Source organism: Sinohyriopsis cumingii, chromosome 6 (genome assembly GCF_028554795.1).
Source record: "Sinohyriopsis cumingii isolate HCF-2022 chromosome 6, ASM2855479v2, whole genome shotgun sequence".
NCBI classification, from domain to species: domain Eukaryota; kingdom Metazoa; phylum Mollusca; class Bivalvia; order Unionida; family Unionidae; genus Sinohyriopsis; species Sinohyriopsis cumingii.
Window position 1 is genome coordinate 70,261,134 of NC_142966.1, and position 20,457 is coordinate 70,281,590.

At 33.7% G+C, this 20,457-nt stretch overlaps 1 protein-coding gene across 4 annotated transcripts in view; it reads left to right on the top strand.

Annotated features, from left to right (window-relative positions):
• Positions 1-1,261: 1,261 nt before the first annotated feature.
• LOC149797162 (uncharacterized) overlaps positions 1,262-20,457 on the top strand; it is a 40,681-nt gene continuing 21,485 nt past the window's right edge. For 2 of the 4 annotated variants that reach the window (XM_089961837.1, XM_089961839.1), the window contains exons 1-7: positions 1,262-1,414; positions 6,093-6,206; positions 11,614-12,159; positions 15,565-16,536; positions 17,715-17,981; positions 18,785-18,973; positions 19,759-19,938. In XM_089961837.1, the coding sequence (XP_089817963.1) occupies positions 6,128-6,206; positions 11,614-12,159; positions 15,565-16,536; positions 17,715-17,981; positions 18,785-18,973; positions 19,759-19,938 (2,233 nt within the window). In that variant the 5' untranslated portion in view covers positions 1,262-1,414; positions 6,093-6,127. Of the gene's footprint in view, positions 1,419-6,092; positions 6,207-11,613; positions 12,160-15,564; positions 16,537-17,714; positions 17,982-18,784; positions 18,974-19,758; positions 19,939-20,457 lie in introns of all 4 variants that reach the window. The other 2 variants (XM_089961838.1, XM_089961840.1) reach the window with 1 other exon arrangement.

Here is a 20,457-nt window from a genome sequence, read left to right on the forward strand (position 1 = left end):
ACGAGTTGAAAGACACATAGGTTATTATTTGGCTTGGCATGTACTACCAAGGAATAATAATTGCTATCGCGTGATGGACAAAAAGTAACTCGAACATCAGAAATGTTTGTATGTGCTAGTTAATTAAGTATAACAGGTACAAGTTGGGAGTATACATGTAGATACAAGTTGGGAGTATACATGTAGGTACATGTTGGGAGTATACATGTAGATACATGTTGGGAGTATACATGTAGATACATGTTGGGAGTATACATGTAGATACATGTTGGGAGTATACATGTAGATACATGTTGGGAGTATACATGTAGGTACATGTTAGGAGTATACATTTAGGTTCAAGTTTTGAGCATACACGTTTTAAGCAGCTTCATTGTTAGTTTCATTCAATGGCGAAGAATGAAGACAAAAAAGTGATTATTTTTGAAAGATTATGTTGTTCAGTTTATGTATTATTCCAATATCGTACTATGTAGATAGTCTGAATGTTCATCGTGCAACGTTTCCCACACAGTACATGGTGCCAGCAATCTATGCATCGGCTATATAAAAAGTCTAGAAATAAATAAAATTCGATTTCGATTTCAATTTATTGTGCAGACAAAAAAAAATTAATAATAAAAAAAAAACGCCGACAAGAAATGGTTCACGTAAATGGGTCCAAAAAGAACGTTGTGTGTGTGTGTGTGTGTGTGTGTATTTTGGGATATTACTACTTTCTTTTCGTGTGGTCAGGGATGTAAATTTAGACTTCTTTGCATAATAATTCTTGTTATGAATTAACCCTGTCATATTCTGTTAATTTTGCTAAACTAGTGTGGTAAACATTATAAACGTTAATAGCTATGAGGTCCAGTAACATATTACAGTTGCAAGCAGGATGATGTTTCTTTTTGATAAATCTCAGAAAATTAATATTTTTTTAAATACAAATATTGCCATAGAGTTTGTTTTAGGAATGCATTAAAGCACATATCGATATTTAGTAAATACCAGTTGTGACATTTTTGTCTCCACTGCCATTATTGCAGCTTCAGGCATTATACCATATCACGAAGACAATGGATTTTTATTTTAAAAGACTCGAGGTGAATAAAACAGGCAGAAAATATTAAAAGCAGAACCATATATGTCCTTCACCTGTGGTCAAGCAACTAGAATACAATAATTACGTTTGTCGTAATTGTGGAGGGTTTACAGTAGCGTGAGAATATGAACTAATTTAGAATGTCTTGTCAGACGATATGACAGCAGTTTTGTAGCTACATAACGGCCCAAAAAAAAAAATATTACGTGCAAAAGATACAGTTTTGTGGCATTGCATATTAGGGATAATTATGTGTTGCTAGAGACGCTATGAAGTGGCAAATACACTTCGTCAGTTTCGGACTGGGCTCGCGAGGCCAGCAGATTGGTAAGTAAGTAATGCCAGTTGTTGCCTTAATACTATCTTACCGGATGATTTTATCAACTAATATATCAATAGTATACGTACATAGAAATTAGCAATGTGCCCAAAAAAATAATGATTTTAATTTTATATTTATAGATCTGTAAGATTAATTTGGAAACAGCAAGTTTTCATGAGGGTATAGTAGTAAGCTTTTTCGAGCTTTCGTCGGAATTTTGGATTAATTATTTACGCAATTTTTAATGTTACTTTAAAACAATGCTAGATAATTACAGCCGTTTTTGATCGCATTGGCAAGTTTATATTGTCTTTTTATACTTATGCTAAGAGTTTCATGAAATAACATCTGACATGCTAGACCAGAGCAATTATTTATTCCACCGGGCAAATTGGAGCTGGTCTCCTACATCATTGTCTCTTTCAACAGACTACCGGTAATCACAGATCGATAGCATCAGTAATCTATCTCTTCTAGCATGCTGATAATGTTATAACGTCATGAGACTGATTATTGAATCTTGTGTATAGTGACTATTTCAACTACTGCATCAAAAGTCGCTAAGTATTAATGAAGTGACATGTATGTTACCATTTGCAACAGTTTACACACACTTCTATTTTAGCTTGTAATATGTTTAACACTCATTACAACTATAGCTTGTAATATGTATCAATTAAAATCTTCCATAACAACAGGTTAAAGATTAAAATTCATCAGTTAATGATACATACAATAAATACTGATGATATAAAAAGAAATTGTAAAAGTGAACTATAACAAAGTAATAATCTTTAATATACAATATAATCTAAGGCGCTCATTTTAAACTCCCGGCAAAAGGTGTTTTAAACATTTTTTAAGTTGTGCAAGAATATGTGCAATACTGAATAGTGAATATTTTCAATGTGATCCATGGAGTTGTATACCTCTGTACAAAATGTATAAAAATATGAAGTTTACAACGTCTTAGACGACACAATCAGCATCTGTTATTTTAGTGGATGGGACGCATTGAATAATGCAGTTTTGATTTGTAAATAGAAACCTATGGGCTAAATTAAAGCCATTAATTTTGAAAACACGGTAGCTTATGTGACTGTAATTGTTTTTGTGTACATGTGCGAACCTAACAAAAATAATTTGTTAAGCCGGTGATCTGAGGAACATAATCAGTACAATTTGTGATTTAATGCAATTCCAGTCTGATGTGCTGTTTAAATACTGAGTCATACTTTTATTAAAGGACGTGTTCCTAAACCTACCGGTAGAGATAGAAAGGGCATCTTCGTTCGCCAAGGTTCCAATATGTTAATCATATCTACACCTTGGAGGATCTGGCAGATATTTGTGTGCTGCGGGCCTGTGAATTTCAGTGGATGCGCTGGCACTGCATCCAATCAAAATTATGTTATTCAAATTTGAACAATGTTTCTACAAGATCGACACAAGGGGAGTTCATAACTTGAATGGACTCATAAAAAAGCAGTTTTCCGCTGCCGGTCCGTGTTTGTACAAATACCTATCACTCGAATGCACCTGTAGTGGCTTCTCTCTGGTACGTAGTCATACTTTCGATGTTAAACTGATAAAGTATCCTTTTGAAATCAATTGTTCCCTCCACCATTTTCACCCGATAAACAATGCTCTTGGTTAATAGGCATTACTTACTAAGGGAGGCAACTCATAAAATGTAATAGATGTCGCTCGGACAAAGCACTAAAATACCTGCTTGAACCGTCAAGTTGTAGATAGGGTTAACATATTGGAACCTTGATTAGCGAAAACGTAGAAAGGGATGGTACAATGTTATATAGAACCTGTGATTGGCCAAGCATATGGAAATTTCTTATCTACCTGTATCAAGCAAGATGTGAAAAATCTAACACTTATTTGATATACTCGCGATATATTTAGAGGCCACTTACCCTTTAACAAAGAAGAGAGCTAGAACTGAAAGGTAATCAATAAAGAGACAGCTTTACCATTCCCGTTAATCATTGTGCCAAGTACGTACTTCACCAAACAACCAATATATATATATATATATATATATATATATATATATATATATATATATATATATATATATATATATATATATATATATATATATATATATATAATGGAAGTATCACATACAATAATAAACGTAAAATATACGTAATTTTCCTTGATGACAGCCAAGTTCGGGCCGAGCTTCGCCTTCCTTTTGTTGTGTTATTGTGCGGGAATGGCCATTGCAATTTTTTTTCCCCACATTCACATAACATATGTCATCGAGGAAAGTGATAACTACGTCAATTCCAATGTTCTGAAAAATATGTTGTTACATATAGGTCACAAGGAACTGTTAAACTAAAATCATGGTATCTGCTATTTAGAACTCAAGTAGAGTATTGAAACATGAATCACGAGCTTTATTTGCTTTTTGATTAAAAAATATATGACCTTATACCTGATATGTAACACTTAGATGTCGATAACAAAAGTATTTTCAAAATTTAGAAAATAAAACTTTGAATACATAAAGAAAAAATAAAAAGAAAGAGGGATCAGAAAGGAAGTTTTTTTTTAATGAAAACTAACTATTCTTTTAGGGTTAGAATTATTTAACCATGTATGTAGTTTTGGTTCCTATGGAGTCTTATTAATTTGTGATTATAGATATAGTACTTGCTTAGAATGAAATTATATATTGTGTACTTGAATATGAGTCATATGTTTTCGTCTAGGACGATTTTGGAGTTTGATACTATACTAATGTCGAAAAATAGCCTAGTTACATATTTGTAATTTGCAAGGGTACATATTTCAATTTGACTGAATATCTGCATGATATTGATGTAGGCAACGCATGATAATAAAATTTTTAACAATGGAAACAATAAACATTTTTCCCGGGTAACATTTCTAAAATTGTGCAACTTCCTCATTGAAGATTATATAGTACGAGGACAAATAAAATAATGAGGTTGTAAGAAAAGTAAAATATTTTGTTTTCAAAGGTCTACGTTACTAAAAAATCCACTTCCTATGAATGTGGACACCTTTTTATTATAAAAACACTGAGTATAAATTCCTTTCTGTACATAATGTTTACTGATGCAAATTTCATCAGCGTCAATAAATAAATAAATAAATAAATAAATAAATAAATAAATAAATAAAACAGAAGAACCAAAGTAAACACCCTCAACCACCATGTATCTAGGTTAAAGTTTCGGTGCCGACTTTCACTCTCACTTTCAAATACCTTTTATTTAATTTTCAGAATTGTAGTCCTTTAATTCATAAAAGCGTTTACATCTACATCAAACTAAAGAAAAACGCGTTTACAATCTCCTGCCAAACGTCTTGTTCAAGTTGGATTTTTAAGTCTGACTTTTAGCATGCATTCATGAAAATGCTGTAGCAAACACGCGATGTCGTGAGATTTTTTTTTTCCAGTGTAAAGTATTCACTCTTTATGCATGTGTCCTCTAAACAATTTCATAAATATTAAAATACAGGCATCTATTTACCTGAACAATAAATATCACATTATTACGACGAGAAAACTGCTTGACGAAAGAAAGTTCTAGTTGAGTAATGATTGCCTATTTCAAAGTTTATGACAAATATAAACAATGTTGACAAGATTAGGCGACAGAGCTAACATGGAAAGTCCAGGTGATAAACGACACAAAAAATAAAAGTAACAAGCCTGACATGTTCGTGATTATTGGATATGTTTCGGTTATAAAGTATATTTTTGAAAACAACATTTTTGTCCACACCATAACACAAAAAATGTTGATAATATATATATATATATATATATATATATATATATATATATATATATATATATATATATATATATATATATATATATATATATATATATATATATATATATATATATATATATATATATATATATATATATATATATATATATATATGTATATATATATATATATATATATATGTATATATATATATATATATATGTATGTATATATATATATATATATATGTATGTATATATATATATATATATATATATATATATATATATATATATATATATATATATATATATATATGTATGTATATATATATATATATATATATATATATATATATATATATATATATATATATATATATATATATATATATATATATATATATATGTATGTATATATATATATATATATATATATATATATATATATATATATATATATATATATATATATATATATATATATATATATCAGTTCACGGCAAACTGACCGAGCAGGGTAAATAAGCAACTGAGAATAATAGGCTTTTGTTAGCTATTTCCCTGTAAATCTCTCTGAAGTGCCTTGCGTTAAGCAGATTTGACATAGATATGACTGTCGATCTACTTACTGAATGCTAACAAATTTTGAGTGTGTTACAATTTTAAAAAAAAAATGACTTTATCTTGTTCTCGACTTTCATACTGCAACAAAATGTATAGACTCATATAAGAACTAAAACATCGCATAAGTTAGCTGGCATTAAACACCGTCTAATTTCAAGGCAAACAGTAAATCTCAGTAAACCTGCTTTCGTCCATACATTCCTTGACATTGGTCGCTCAGTATATCATATGCTACTTTTTAAAATGTGTTTTTTTTTTTGTTTTTTTTTTGTTTTTTTTTGCAGGGTAGTTTGGAATCTGACCAACGAGGAAAGCAAACATGAGAAGGATGTTTATCCCTCTGGCACTGCTGCTTTGTACTGCTGTCCACATCACCAGCTCCACCAGGCAACTCTCTGGTGAGTCGTTAAATTCTAGATCCACAATTATATCGTCGACTTATCCATAGCATTAATATATGAGAAATCGCTGTTCTTTCATTTAGGCAGGTGATTGATTTCAAACATCATGTTTCTGGCACGGTCAACATTAGTAATAACACATATCCTTAGAGAACGCTGCTTTTTTGTATTGGTAATGCATCAAAAAAGCAGGCGGCTCGTGTCATTAATGTATGAAATTATTTTCCTTTTATCTCTTCCAGATTTCCACGCTTTATTCAAAGTACTCAGAAATAGTATAGTTGATAACTGTGATACTGCAAGCTGGATAAGGACCTAGTAAAGCGAATATTTCATCCTGACTACGATAAATAGTCCTTATCTCAGTGTGATAGCAAGTAATTAAAACTATGGATGTGACATTACATAATTAAACATATATTTGCAGGCACATATGCACCCATTACAAAACAATATCAAGCAAATTACATTACATGGTCACAGTGGAGAGATAATGGCTTAATTTACTACTTGTAGATGAAGAAACACAAATATATCTACCCGTAGAAAGTCTTCTAATAACTGATGTACCATGTAATTTTTGTTTCAATTGATAACATATGGGCACTGTGTTCCATTTGAGTATACCTAAGCTTTATTCCGTCAGCATGACTCAGCAGCTTCATCACCATGATATGTTTCAGTTAGACCAAGCGACAGCACGAAAAAATAAAAATCATCCAATATAATAAACTGGTATTAAACGTTAGTGCAGATACGTTTAAAGACATTTCCTACCGCAAATACCATTGATGTCAAACGAGAAAGATTGCTAGAAAGTCACCCAGTTTACAAAATCACCGAGTACGGAGAGGGTGTAACCATTTCCCTGTAAAATGTCCAATCTTGGCACAAATGGCTAAGGGTAATGTGGGGTGGGGCTGGAGTGGGAGTAGATGCATAAAACCCAAAATACAATTCGAGACAAACATTTAATTGATATTGGCCACGTTTTGTCTTGCTTGTCCAGCTCAGGACGGCAATGTCTTTACAAATAAACGTTTCAGCCTAGTCTGAAATTCACATAAATTATACATATGAAAAATCGTGTGCCATCACAAAAAATGGTGTCAAGGGATAACAAACATGTAAGTTGAGGATTAAGTAAAGTCAATTAGACAACGTGCCTTAAGCAAGCTTTTTACCGTGTTCAAATTGCGAAAGAAGAAGATGGTGAAAATATGGAAATAACATTACAAACGGCATTTAAATATTTCCGGTATAAATATTCATTAATGTTAAACTTTTTACAAAAAGAAAGTTACACTATCATCACTGCCATGCCGTATATAATATATACATTCAGCATGTCATAGAGACATAATTATGAATGGATCGTGCCTGGTAAACAGTGTTGGACTACACGGCTTGCATGACATGCCATAATTACCGTCTTAATAAGGGCACACCTCTACTACAAAATTGTCGGTTTTATGGTGATATTAAGTTGCTTTCTTATTTTATCATCTTGACTCTTCAACTTTGATGTACGGTCAAATTAAGCAGCCGATCTGTCTGGTTAAAAAGTGTCCTTTTCTTCAAATTATCTGTCAACACGTCACAACGCTGTTAAGATTTGAAAGAAACCCCATATATTTTACATGCATACTTTTATTGAAAGGGCACTAGCACTTTGTAGAAGGTTTCAAAGTGTAACTGGTAACTTGGTACATAATTACACGTATTTCTAAATTGCAGTAGAAATGATAACTTAGGTTTCTAAATGTTCTGACTCATGCAAATATGTACGTCTTTTATCAAAGTTTACTTTTGTTACCGATTTGTCTATATATTTCTGAAGATTATAAAACCACTTTTTCTAGCAAATGCTGTCATATGATTATTATAATAAAGGTTCATACCAATGAATGGCAACATAAGTTCTAATGTCTCTTAGCTTTGTTATTTACAGACGAATTCAATCGTTTTCATTATAGAAACGAATAAAGGCCTCACCTAGCCATCAGATGTCAAGTCATTTAAATATCTGATATATTGAAGACTCTCACCTGAAAGCATGGGGATAATTTCATGGAGGAAAATAAGTATGCATAGGGTATCTCTACATTTCTTGGAATATATATATAAGGAAATATATATGGTAAGTGACAATACAAAACTTTGTCACTTCACGAGCGAATATTTTCTTACATCTGTACCACTAAGAAAAAGAAAAAAAAACCCAAACAAACAAACAGTTCCCCAATCCCCCAACAAAACAGAAAAACAACAAAAAATAGCAAAAACAAAAACAAAACAAAAAGCAAAATACAAGTAGCACAAAACGTTGATTCTCTTGCTACTTTCTTTCTAAGGCAAGATCCGTCAATTTACGAGATTGTATTTTTTTGGTGCCAGTTCCATTAAAGGCTGCATAAGTACATGGATAAAAATAAGTACCGATATTTTACAATTATATCACACAAAGACATTTTTTTTTTACAAATTTAGCTCGTACAGATCATTCCGCAAATAGTATATTTTGTGAAATAAATGAACATTTTCCTACTGAATAGTGTGAATTATATTTTTTCAGAACATTTCCTGTGCGGATTTATACTGTAAATATTGTCTGGGTGGAGGTAACGTAGAAACGTTACAGATCTTATATGACAAACGTCAGAGCAGATATTATCAAGCGAAAAATATTTTAATGATTGTGAGTTTATGCATGAGGATTTTGATTCTTTATTATATTGATTTCTGCATTCAAAGTGACGTTGGCAAGATTACAGTCTAATTAGCCAACAGATCTGCACACAAATACCAATTCTCACGTAATTATGATTTTGAATCGAGTTACAATCACTACGTAGCCAATGGACTCCTCTCGCAATAAGCATTTTGGACGAGTTGCCGTTCCTGACATCGAGCGCCAAATATCAAAACGAGGCTCTCACTTCTAGGTGCAGGTTTATATTGACTTGAAAGTGGATATTGGTGTTGGAAAGTCTGAGTAATATCATCACATATGTACCTGTACTTATAGTGTTGATAAACAAAATGAGAATTCAGAATAATAATAATAATAATAATAATAATAATAATAATAATAATAATTCCACTAATTATTTTTAAATAGACACATACACACAGAGGGAAGCAAATGAAAAGTTTCTCTTAGAAATTGGTTTTATACAAAAAAATTGTTTTAGGATGTATTTTATCCTGCCCAAAACCAATTTAAGCAAGTTCTTTTTAAGTTTGAATAATATTTGTTTAGAGGTTCTATGCTACCTGTTTAGGCTCGAATAAATAGCAACACAAGAAAGAGTGAAAACAACAAGCTTTGAAAATTGTTTAACAAATTATTTATTTCCCTGGAAAAATACTGTAAAAATAAAAAATAAGAATTTACGGTTTTAAGAATGAAATCCAAAAATTATCCAAAAATAATCCACGAATAATATTGTAGAAGTCCTGATATTGAAATGTTCTAATGAATTCAAGTTCGAGTCCTGACGAAGAATCCAAGATGGAAGGCTATGACGTATGCTGTATCTTGTACAGTGGGGTTGTCTACAGTTCCTTGTAAAAGACAATAAATAATCCTCTGGTTTTGGAAATCCAAATAAAATTTTTAAGAAATGTCTTTGAGCACACGTATATTTCCAGGAAAAAAGATATAATTCTTTTGAATCCAAATAATCTGAAGAAAAAATAACATATAACTCGAAAACTGGCTTCAACAGAAGGAAACGCCTGGACATCAAGCGTCTTTAAGCCCAGACTGTAATTATGTCTCTAAAACAATGGTTATACAGTAATTGTGATACGCAGAATGCGTACTCTCGTGATCATGTTTACATTACGTACTCTCAGCATGGCCCTGACAAAGTCCAGTCTTTTTACTCTAAGAATACAATTTTTAAAAATTGTGTACTTCACTAAAACTATTTACAATCCTAGGGTCACGTATTCAATACAGCCTCGTTCTCACTCTTATTACTCCCAGAATAAAAATAAATAAAACAAAGAACTTGTTGACTTGACTGTTACTAAATTTAAATTAAGGTTGGGAACCAGGTCAGCCTTATGTGTTTACTAAAATGAACAGTCAATGTCAATTTTTTTTCTTGAAAAAGTACGAGTTCGTAGTAAACAGAATTACATTATTTTGACATTAAATGAAATTAAATGAAATTAAAAAATGAAAGATTTTAAAACTTGCAAAACAATTAAATAAGATATAAATTAAATCAAATATACATAACAAGGTATATACAATTTAGCTATCAAAGCCTGTTTAGTAGTATGAAGTGTAAATAAACTATAACTACAATCAGTGGAAAACAATTACTGTCCTTTCATATTCAAGCAGCCGTCCCCACCCTTTCTGTCGAATTTAAATTCAATAAAATTCTCCTCAGTCACATTAGATTAATACCAATGTACATATTTCAGTCTTTTGTGAAATCTACTGGTTTCTAACGAACGGTATTTTTAGTTTCAAACACTGAAAATGTCTATATAAACCTACTTCAGAATCCTGGATCTAAGTTCGACAATTACCTAAACAATTTTTAATTTAAAATAACATTATTCTGTTGTTTTGGTATTTTAGTTAAAAGAATATAATTATATTGTCGGGTATTTTAATTAAAATAATATTATCCTGTAGTTTTGTATTTATTAAAATACCATTATTTTATAGCTGAGCTATTTAATTTTAAAAAAATCATTTATCTGTAGTTTATGTATTTTTATTTTAAATAACATGATTCTATTGTTTGGTATGATTTAAAATAACATTATTCTTCAGTTTATGTATTTTAATTAAAAATAACATTATTCTAATATTTTGGTACTTTATTTTTCATGGATGCAGTCACTCTTCACGTTCACAAAAATGTCTGTTCCTCGAAAGTTTAATCTCAATGACATGCCTTGCAGAGAAAAATGCAAATCCAATTTATTTTTCAAAATTTGTTCCTTTCGTTACTGTACTCGTTTTCTCTTCTAATTAGTCATAAATGTCATAAATTTGTTGGAAATTTATTTCTGATAATTTAAAAATATATATCTCCAGTCTACAAAGCGTTTTTGGAGAGCCATAACATATTTTGAAATGTTGGATGTCCACATCACACTTACACCTATTATTTTAACTGCAAGGTGTCTTTATTTTCCTGCAAGCTATGGCGTAGGCGGACAATAATATCATGGACGTTAATCGAAAGCACTTAGGCTTGTTAAATACTAGTTTTTCACTGTTCGTTGTCAGGTTATTGCATTTATCTTAATCAATCCCTGACACACATGATCCCTTGCTGGATCCAGCGCACTTGAAAAGACTCTTATTCACCATATGATTTAAAGTAATATCCAAATTTTCATAGTCATTTTCTTGTTTATTGTATTTCAGGTTGCCTTAGTATCCCGGCCGATATAGTGTTCGCTGTGGATTCCTCAGACTATGTGAGTGACCTTGATTTTGAAAAGGTCAAAGTTTTCTTGATGGGAATAATTCGTCTGCTAAAATTGGATGATAACCAGATCAGAGTTGGAGTCGTACAATATGATGATACTGTCACAAATACAGTCTCACTAACAGGAAGAAAAATTGATCTATCTAGAGAAATTCATAAACTGAAGAAATCTCCAGGTATTCCAAGAGCTTATCTTGGATTACGGAGTCTAAGGGGACAGTTTAGCACCGGAGGCAGACCAAATGTCCCTCAGATTGGAATTGTTCTCACCGGCGGGCTAGGTGAATATGCCCAGATGTCATATTCTCAAGGAAAATTGCTTCGAGATTCTGGAATCCGAATGATGATGGTGGGGTTTGGTTCTAGGGTTACCACGGACGAAATTGATGACGTAGCATGGAATCCGCAGCTAGCAATGACATCACCGAATGCTGAAGATCTTACGAAACATATGAAAAGTTTCCTTAATAAGCTATGCAACTGTAAGTAATTGCGACATAAGTCACCTACAATACTCCAATTACTGGAATAATGTTTTCATTGACGAGATCTTATAAAAGACAAAAGTTGTACTTCCTTTCATGTAATGCTTCTTTTAACATGTGCAAGAGGTTAGAAAAAATTCTGATTGAGACGGATATGCGCGCGCCCAAGCACGGAGTCGTTCCAATATAATAAAGGTGAAAATAAATCATACGATACTCTTAATATTACTTGCAAAGTTGTAAAAGGTTATAATAATTGTAAAGGTGACATTGGAGAATGGAGAATTTGGCTAAAGCACAAGGAAAAAATAAGAATAAAAATAAAGAAGGAAGACATTTACAAAAATCCGTGTCTATTGCAAGATTATATTTGCTGGTCCTATGGTAAGCGCAAAATGGGATTTTAAAGTCATTTTATTTTTAGTTTTGTGTACACTATTCCAGCTGGAAACTTTCCTTCTTATTATTTTCCTATATAACGAATCGTATTTATAATTAGAAACAATCCATTCAACAACATGAAGACGTACAAAGGAAAAAATAATAGCAATTTGGGTGAGGTACATTCGATTATATTGTCTATTTCATCCAGAAATCTCTCGTGGCTCTGTGAGGTCTTCTCCTTAAAAGGAGATGGCAATAATTTATACAAACGATTATAACGCTTAAAAACGTGTCTTACCAATGATCTGCCAAAATCGCTTTTGTTGGTTCACAGGTTAATCAGCGTTCTTTATAAAAGCTTAGATTGCACAAATGCACAACTGTTATAATTGAACGGCCTCATTAAATGCACAAACAAGCAATACAAGTTTCTGCATCTGCTCGAAAATATTATTGACAATGGACCAACTTTACCACTAAATCACTGAGTATATGCAAATAGAACGCTCTAACCTCTTTGCAGGAATAAATGTTTCTAATAAATATGCTTACATTTATCCCTTATGTACAACTGATACTGATGGACGTTACAGAATAGATGATGCAGCAACCAACGGCAAAGACCATTATTAGACTCTCGGTGGTGTATATCTCTTGGAGTCACGCAAGTGTCAGGATGAACAAAACTACCATTTACACCGATTTGTTCCAAGAGGTGGTGATACCACGAACACGCCAATGAACGTGCGTCGGATCTGGAACACCAAATTGCTTATTGACTCATCCAGCATCCATGCAATCTGTCATTATTATTGTTTATCAAAATGTGGTATAGTCCTACCACGCGTTACTTTTCATTATTTGAGAATAGTTTGTATAACTTCATTTTACAAAATTGATACTGGAATATGCATCATCCAGTATAAATTGACAACAAAAATTCCTGGATAATGGACCAAACTAGGACTCAAGGTGAACTTGAACAAGATAAGTAGCATATAATTTGATAAGAAGACATCATGTATACGCATTGTATTTAATATACCGTAGAATGCACTTATACTTGAAGACCATCTAGATCTGTTTGTTTTTTGAAAATATATAAATAAACAGAACTTTAAAGAGATTTCGCTAATACATTTGTCTTTCGAAAATATATAAGACTGTCGACGAGTATTTAAAAAAAAAATACCCTCTTAAGTTAAAAGAGTGAGGTTTATTATCATTTTGATACATGTTTGTGGCGTTGGCGTCTTAATCTTGTCTTTCACCACGAACGCGGTGCCTAAATGGTCATAATTCTGTTGAACGTACACGTTCATGGTCATATTGAATAGTTGAAATATAAATCGTTTTCTCGTGAGAAGGTGATCAATAAATACTTTATGTGTCTGCATATATATATGCATTCATTCATGACTCAGTGCTTGGTGCTCTAGAGAATATTAATCCATCATTGTCTGAACAATGCATCTGTATTAATTCCTTTTAGCATGACTCAAACATAATGTAAAATGTACGAAAAAGAAGTCAACATCCGGTATGGTTTGGTGTTTCACGACATAGCAATACAAATAGGTTATTTAGTGCCGAGGAAATTTAAGTAAAATATTTTTGCGCAAGTGAACACCGCAGTAACCAACATGAATGATTTGATAGTGGGATTCGAATTTGTTTCCTTTCGCTTATAATCCGGCACGATAAGCATTGAGTTGCCATGGCTTCTGTTTCCATTAGTCGCCTCTTAACACACGCACAGGATTGCATGGGCAATACATTTTTGAGTCCGCAAGGATATTAATTAATGTCACGCAGTGCATTTACTAAATTAAAAAGCATTTCATCTTAATGAGGAACATAGGTTTTCAATATATATTACTGAATGATTAGAAAACGCTTCTGTAAACTCTTTTTGATTGATTTAAGATTCATACAAAATCAAGATGGAATGTATTTGGCTTTCTTGACTATCCTGGATATTTAGTTCCCATAGAAGTTATGTTATATGCATTATATGCATACACCTTCTGAAGACGCATTACTTTGATGTATACCGCTATCGAACCTTTGTATATTCGGTGCCATTATACAGTCAGAATCACAATAACTACAAAAACTTTAAAATGGGAGATGAAAGAATTTGAGTTTTAAAATTGAACCATCTTGAACCATTGTCGAGTTCATTAAACTTTTATATCGACTTCCAGTCTCCCGCATACTTATACATATATATATATATATATATATATATATATATATATATATATATATATATATATATATATATATATATATATATATATATATATATATATACGTGTGTGTGTGCGTGTTTACGCGTGCGTGCGTGCGTGTTACTGTTATACTTTCACTTATTTATTTGTAATGATACTAATCGTGAAAAATATATATTTAATTATGGTGTTATCTTTCTAATTGGTAGTCATTAGGACCACCACATCGCAATATATACATAGCATTAATATGCCACCATGTCTTTATCTCTCTATTTCACATACGTTAACATGATCATTGTGATTCCTCTCAGCCGTTCACATCGTGCATTTCACTGCCATTATTTCATACACATTTACGGATAGATCAAATTTCAATTATAATAATGTCTTCTATTTCTAATGATCATCTATTAAAAAGAAACTTTGTCGGTGCCATTCTATAGTATAGTTTGATGTTATTTGGGAATCATTTTGGGGGACTATTCAACACACATTCTAAATCTTATGAGAATCATTTACTCTCCTTTTAATTTTACGTGAGTACAAGCTCTTTATTCTTAACTCATTCAGGCTAATCTGTGTGAGCTTCATCTGAATGTTCGTCGATTACGAACTCGTCTATTGGAGTTTTACATTTTAAGTTTGATCGAACCCCACACGAGTAGGTGTGTAACAGTAAAAGTAGGTTATATCTAGATCTCAAAAAAATCTAACTACTTTAATTGCATAGAATGACTTTGATGTAATTGGACTGAATTACATAAATCTATTTTTTTCACAGGTATGTCACCAACCAGTGGAGGCCAGGCGTCATTAGCATTCGGTGGTTCCTCCTCAGCAGTAGCTAGAGTAGGACCAGGAGGTATTCGAGCACCTATCATAGGAGAGCCAGATCCTATATCTAACCATCTACCGATGCAGAATGGACAAATGATTCCAGACGAACCGATACCATTACCAGCTTTTGCTGCACATACCAGTAGCTCTGCCGGAAGGTCTGGCCAGACTGGAGTGCAAGACGCGCCATTACCTGATCGAGGAAACTTAAGATCGTCGCGACTGCAGAATTTATATTCTTCCCAGTCAGGACAGAGTCAACCCGATGTGCAGTTGCCCCAATTACCCAATGTGCCTTTTCCACTAGTACCTGACCTTGCCAAATCTCCTCCCTTGCCGCCTTTCCCTCCCGTCCCTAGTGTACCAGTTATACTACCTTTACCTTCCTTACCCTATTTACCTATTGTTCCCGAACTACCAGGCGTACCCAGCTTACCAGAATTACCATCCATATCGCCAGGTTCCAGTGCACAGGTAATTAGCCCTTCGCTGTCCATTTCCGACGTGCTTCAAGTTCCAAAAGTGCCAGATTTACCAAAATTAGACTTATCAGATTTCACAGTTCCGAAACTTCTTTCGATGGACAACATACCTAGTTCTCCGCTACAGACAATCACTGACGTAGATATTACGGATTTGAAACTTAAACTTCCGAAGTTGGCTGACATAGCTGATAAACTGAAGCCTGACCTTCCTGACCTCTCGAGTCTAGTGGCAAGCCTCAAAGATAGCCCTGAGCTTGCAAAACTATCGAAACTGGCGAACGAAGCAGCCAAAATGCACCTGCCAGATGGCCTTGGTGATGTTATAAAAGCCTTGAAAGAGGCAGTGTCCAACATCAAAGGAGATGATTCTCCAAGCAAAAAAGATGACTCCTCCTCCTCATCTAGTGATGATGACGACGATGTACCAGAAGGTAAGTGTTTTCTCTTTTTCTGTTGCAACATGACCAAATGTTACAAAGGACAACACTAAGATCTCTCCCTCTCTCTCCACCGGAAATTAATCGCATCTCGCTTGAAATATACTCCATGCACGATGTTGGAAATACAAAGGTTGTTGGAAATGGCTCCTGTGTTTTGTTTGTATACTCGATGTAGGGTTTTACATATTCAATTCAATTATGACTGTAAATACAACTTGTCCATGTTTATCACTTGAATCATTGTTGCCATATTGGTTGATTGATTGGTTGATTGATTGATTGATTGATTGATTGATTGTGGCTTTGCGGCGCACTAGAACTGTAAGCCTATTTAGCGCCACAGAATGATTATATGCTAGATTATTTACAGCTGATAAAAGGTTCATTATCGACCAGCGATAATAAGACCAACAATTAAAATCACAACGATGAGATGCTGGTGGTAATATATGATGCTTTCAGAACAAAACTGAGTCTAAATTGCATACGTCAACGAATAATAAGATTAATAAAGGTATTTAGGATGAATGATAGGTTTGATACCGACATGACTGGGCAACCAACAGTATACGAGATTGTGAGAGGCATACAGCTAGCTGTGGCAAATGTGGGCACTGGTCATTAATAGGTTTTCCAGCTTCCCGTAGTGGAGTGGCTGAAGTGCTGATTGTGAATCAGAGAAGATGATAGAGCTTTTAATATTTTTGGTTACGTTATATTCCAGAGCAAGGTTTATTGCCCTGATTTCTGGCCATACTATCATATCAAGGCTGGTTCAGAAGATACATTTTAAAAACGTTATTAAAACATCTTTTCGATGACTCATATAAAACACGACAGGCGCGTGGAATTGCATTTGAACACATACACACACTGATAATATTTTTATGCCGACGTAACAAAAAAGTACTTGTTGAATACTTATTTGTTGAATATACGACCGCTCCGGTTTCCTAGTGGTTAGAGTGTTCGCCATAAACTGTTATCGTGGCGATATAACTGAAAAATTGTTAAGCTACGTTAAACATCAAAATCTCTCTCTCTCTCTCTCTCTCTCTCTCTCTCACACACACACACACACACACACACACACACACACACACACATTTGTTGAATACAATATACCTGAAAACCGGTAATGATATTTACATATTTCAATTATTTTTCAGGAATTTGTAACCAGTGTGATGGGAAAGCTGCGAATTGTCGAGTTAGACTTCCCAACGCATGTGATAAATATGTCATCTGTTCTGGTGACGATGACAGTGACTCGTCTAATGACGACAGCAATAGTAAAGTCGATAATAATAATGACGATGATTCGTCCGATGACGATGACAAATATCAGCCAAAAGTTCGCACATGTCCTTTTGGAGAGTTTTGGGATGACATTGAAGATGTGTGCAAACATTCTGGAGAGGTGGATTGTCCATTTGGTAAAGATCGATATACTTTATACATTATATTTTAAGGAAAAAAAACTCGAATAATTTTTCTCTATGTAAATGCAACTGAAATGTTGGGAAATGTAAGCAAGGCAATGTGTTATGTGACTTTCCCCAATATATAATTAGTAAATTGCGTAATAAGCTATTATACAAAACGGATAAGTATTCTATGTGCAGAGAGATCTGCAAAAACTTTCCCCGATATCGATCAGTGAAATGTTATATGGTTGGTTAAGACTTTGATTATGGCATAGATTGATCCATACGATATATCCTTCAACAAACTCTATTTTATGGACAGATTGTTACGTAGCCTACTGGTTAGAGCATCCGCCTCGGATGCGGGAGGTCGTGGGTTCGATATCTGGCTGAGTCATACCAACGACTCACAAAATTGGTACTAACAGCAGCCTCGCTTGGCGCTCAGTATTAAGAGGTTAGTGCTAGGACTGGTCAGCCTGGTGTCAGGATAATGTGACTGGGTGGAATATCAGGCTACGTGTCTGCGGCATGATGCCCCAGTGCTAGACATCAGTATAAACTGCCACACTGCAGACATCGTAGCGATATGACTGAAAATTGTTAAAGCTACCTTAAAAATCCATATCACACTTACACACACACACACACACACACACACACACACACACACACACACACACACACACAGACATACATGGACACACGCACACACACAGTGTTTCAGCCATTCACATTAATCTTGCTTTAAAAATAAAAATACATTGTATGTTATTTTAGAGAACAATGCAGTATATGTTATTGTATTTCAGATTCCTGTAAGAATATGCGTGGGTCGCCTGGTAGAAGAAGCTCCGCAAGCTGTCGTGCCTACTGGCGATGTGAGTGGGGCCGATCCGTGATTGACTGCTGTCCGGTGGGAACAGCTTTCAAAGAGAATGATGGATGCGTTACGGACGAATCATGTACCGGATCTTGCTCAGACGATGAACCTGATTCCCGTAAGGCTTGTATTTCGTCACGAATAATACACTTTTTATTTCAAGCAATGTAAATTCGTTTTCTTCGTGGGTTACCAATTTTTAAACACGATTATAATTATTCATTCAACAATAATTCTAATGTGCCAGTAGTACGACCCCTTCCGGAATGAACAAATTTACATACCGACGAAAATATCATTTACACATATCCACGATAAATCATAACTAGTAATTCGACTACTTAATCTATTGAGTAAGGGGAGAGAAATAAACGAGAATCTATTAGGATCTATTTCAAAGAGATAATACAATACACAAGTGACGCACGTCTGACAGCAAGATGGATGGCCCCACCACACTACTAACGACAAAAGAGAGAAGAGATTTTGCTTGGGTGCAACAAAAGATGATACTATCTTTAGATTCCTTTTAGGTGCAGTAGCTTTGATACATTTAGATTATAAGAAGGAAGGTCTTTTTGAACTGTTGAGTCATCCTATCCAAAACAAACTAAAACACATAACGCATATATGAAATTGTGTGTAGATATCCCTTATTGGTTGAAAAGAAAGTGATATCCTTGAGCTTCCTATTATTGTATAACCCATCCGTTACTTTGTTGTATCAGTTTATAACGCGAGTGTTCTATAGGATTTCTAATCGGGTTCGGTGACAAAAAAGACTGGACTCATAGCCAGAACTTTTAGATCAACAAAACATAACACTCAAAGTAAGAAGCATTCCATTTACAAAACAGATGTTTGGGTGATACTCCGTTTGACGCTGAACATTCATATTTGCAGCATTCTGTGACAAGAAACCAGTAGCAAAACAGTCAAGCTTCTATCGACAGTACACTGCAGCCAAAGTCTGGGTCCGCATGCCGTGCGCGCCTGGGACGTTCTTTAGTGAAGGCAGTTGCGGATGTAACAGGCGGTCATCGGGGATACCGCAAGACGTGGGAAAGAAGCCGACGGAAAAGGGTATGAACATTTTCTGTAAATGAAAATATTATTTTCACATTGTCTTTTTCTTTGTGAAACAAGATCTTAGAACGAGTAATTAAGTTATAAAAAAAACAACAGACAACGCTCCTCCGTTTTTCTTCCCTTTTATCTTTATTTTATAACTGTCTAATGAACATTAAACAAAAATTTGCACAGTTTTTAAACTTTCATTACAAATAGAACAGATTTTCAATGAACATGCTTGGTGACAATGGAACAAAATCGCTTCAGCAAGTATGAAATCTGTATATTCTTAGAGATAATGAATTTCCATATTCAGATAAAATGTCGCAGCTCAGATCCTTATACATATTCTCAGAATCAATAAGCAATAACTAACCAGTTGCCTATTCCAGATTAAGAAAATGAAAATTGTACGTTGCACCACTTTATCTGGAGTCGTAGCAAGGGGTCGATCTAGACCCTTTTAACAAGATCAGACCAATTTAGTCGAGCGGAATAGAAAGGAAATGGACTCTCCGCCAGAGGACTGAA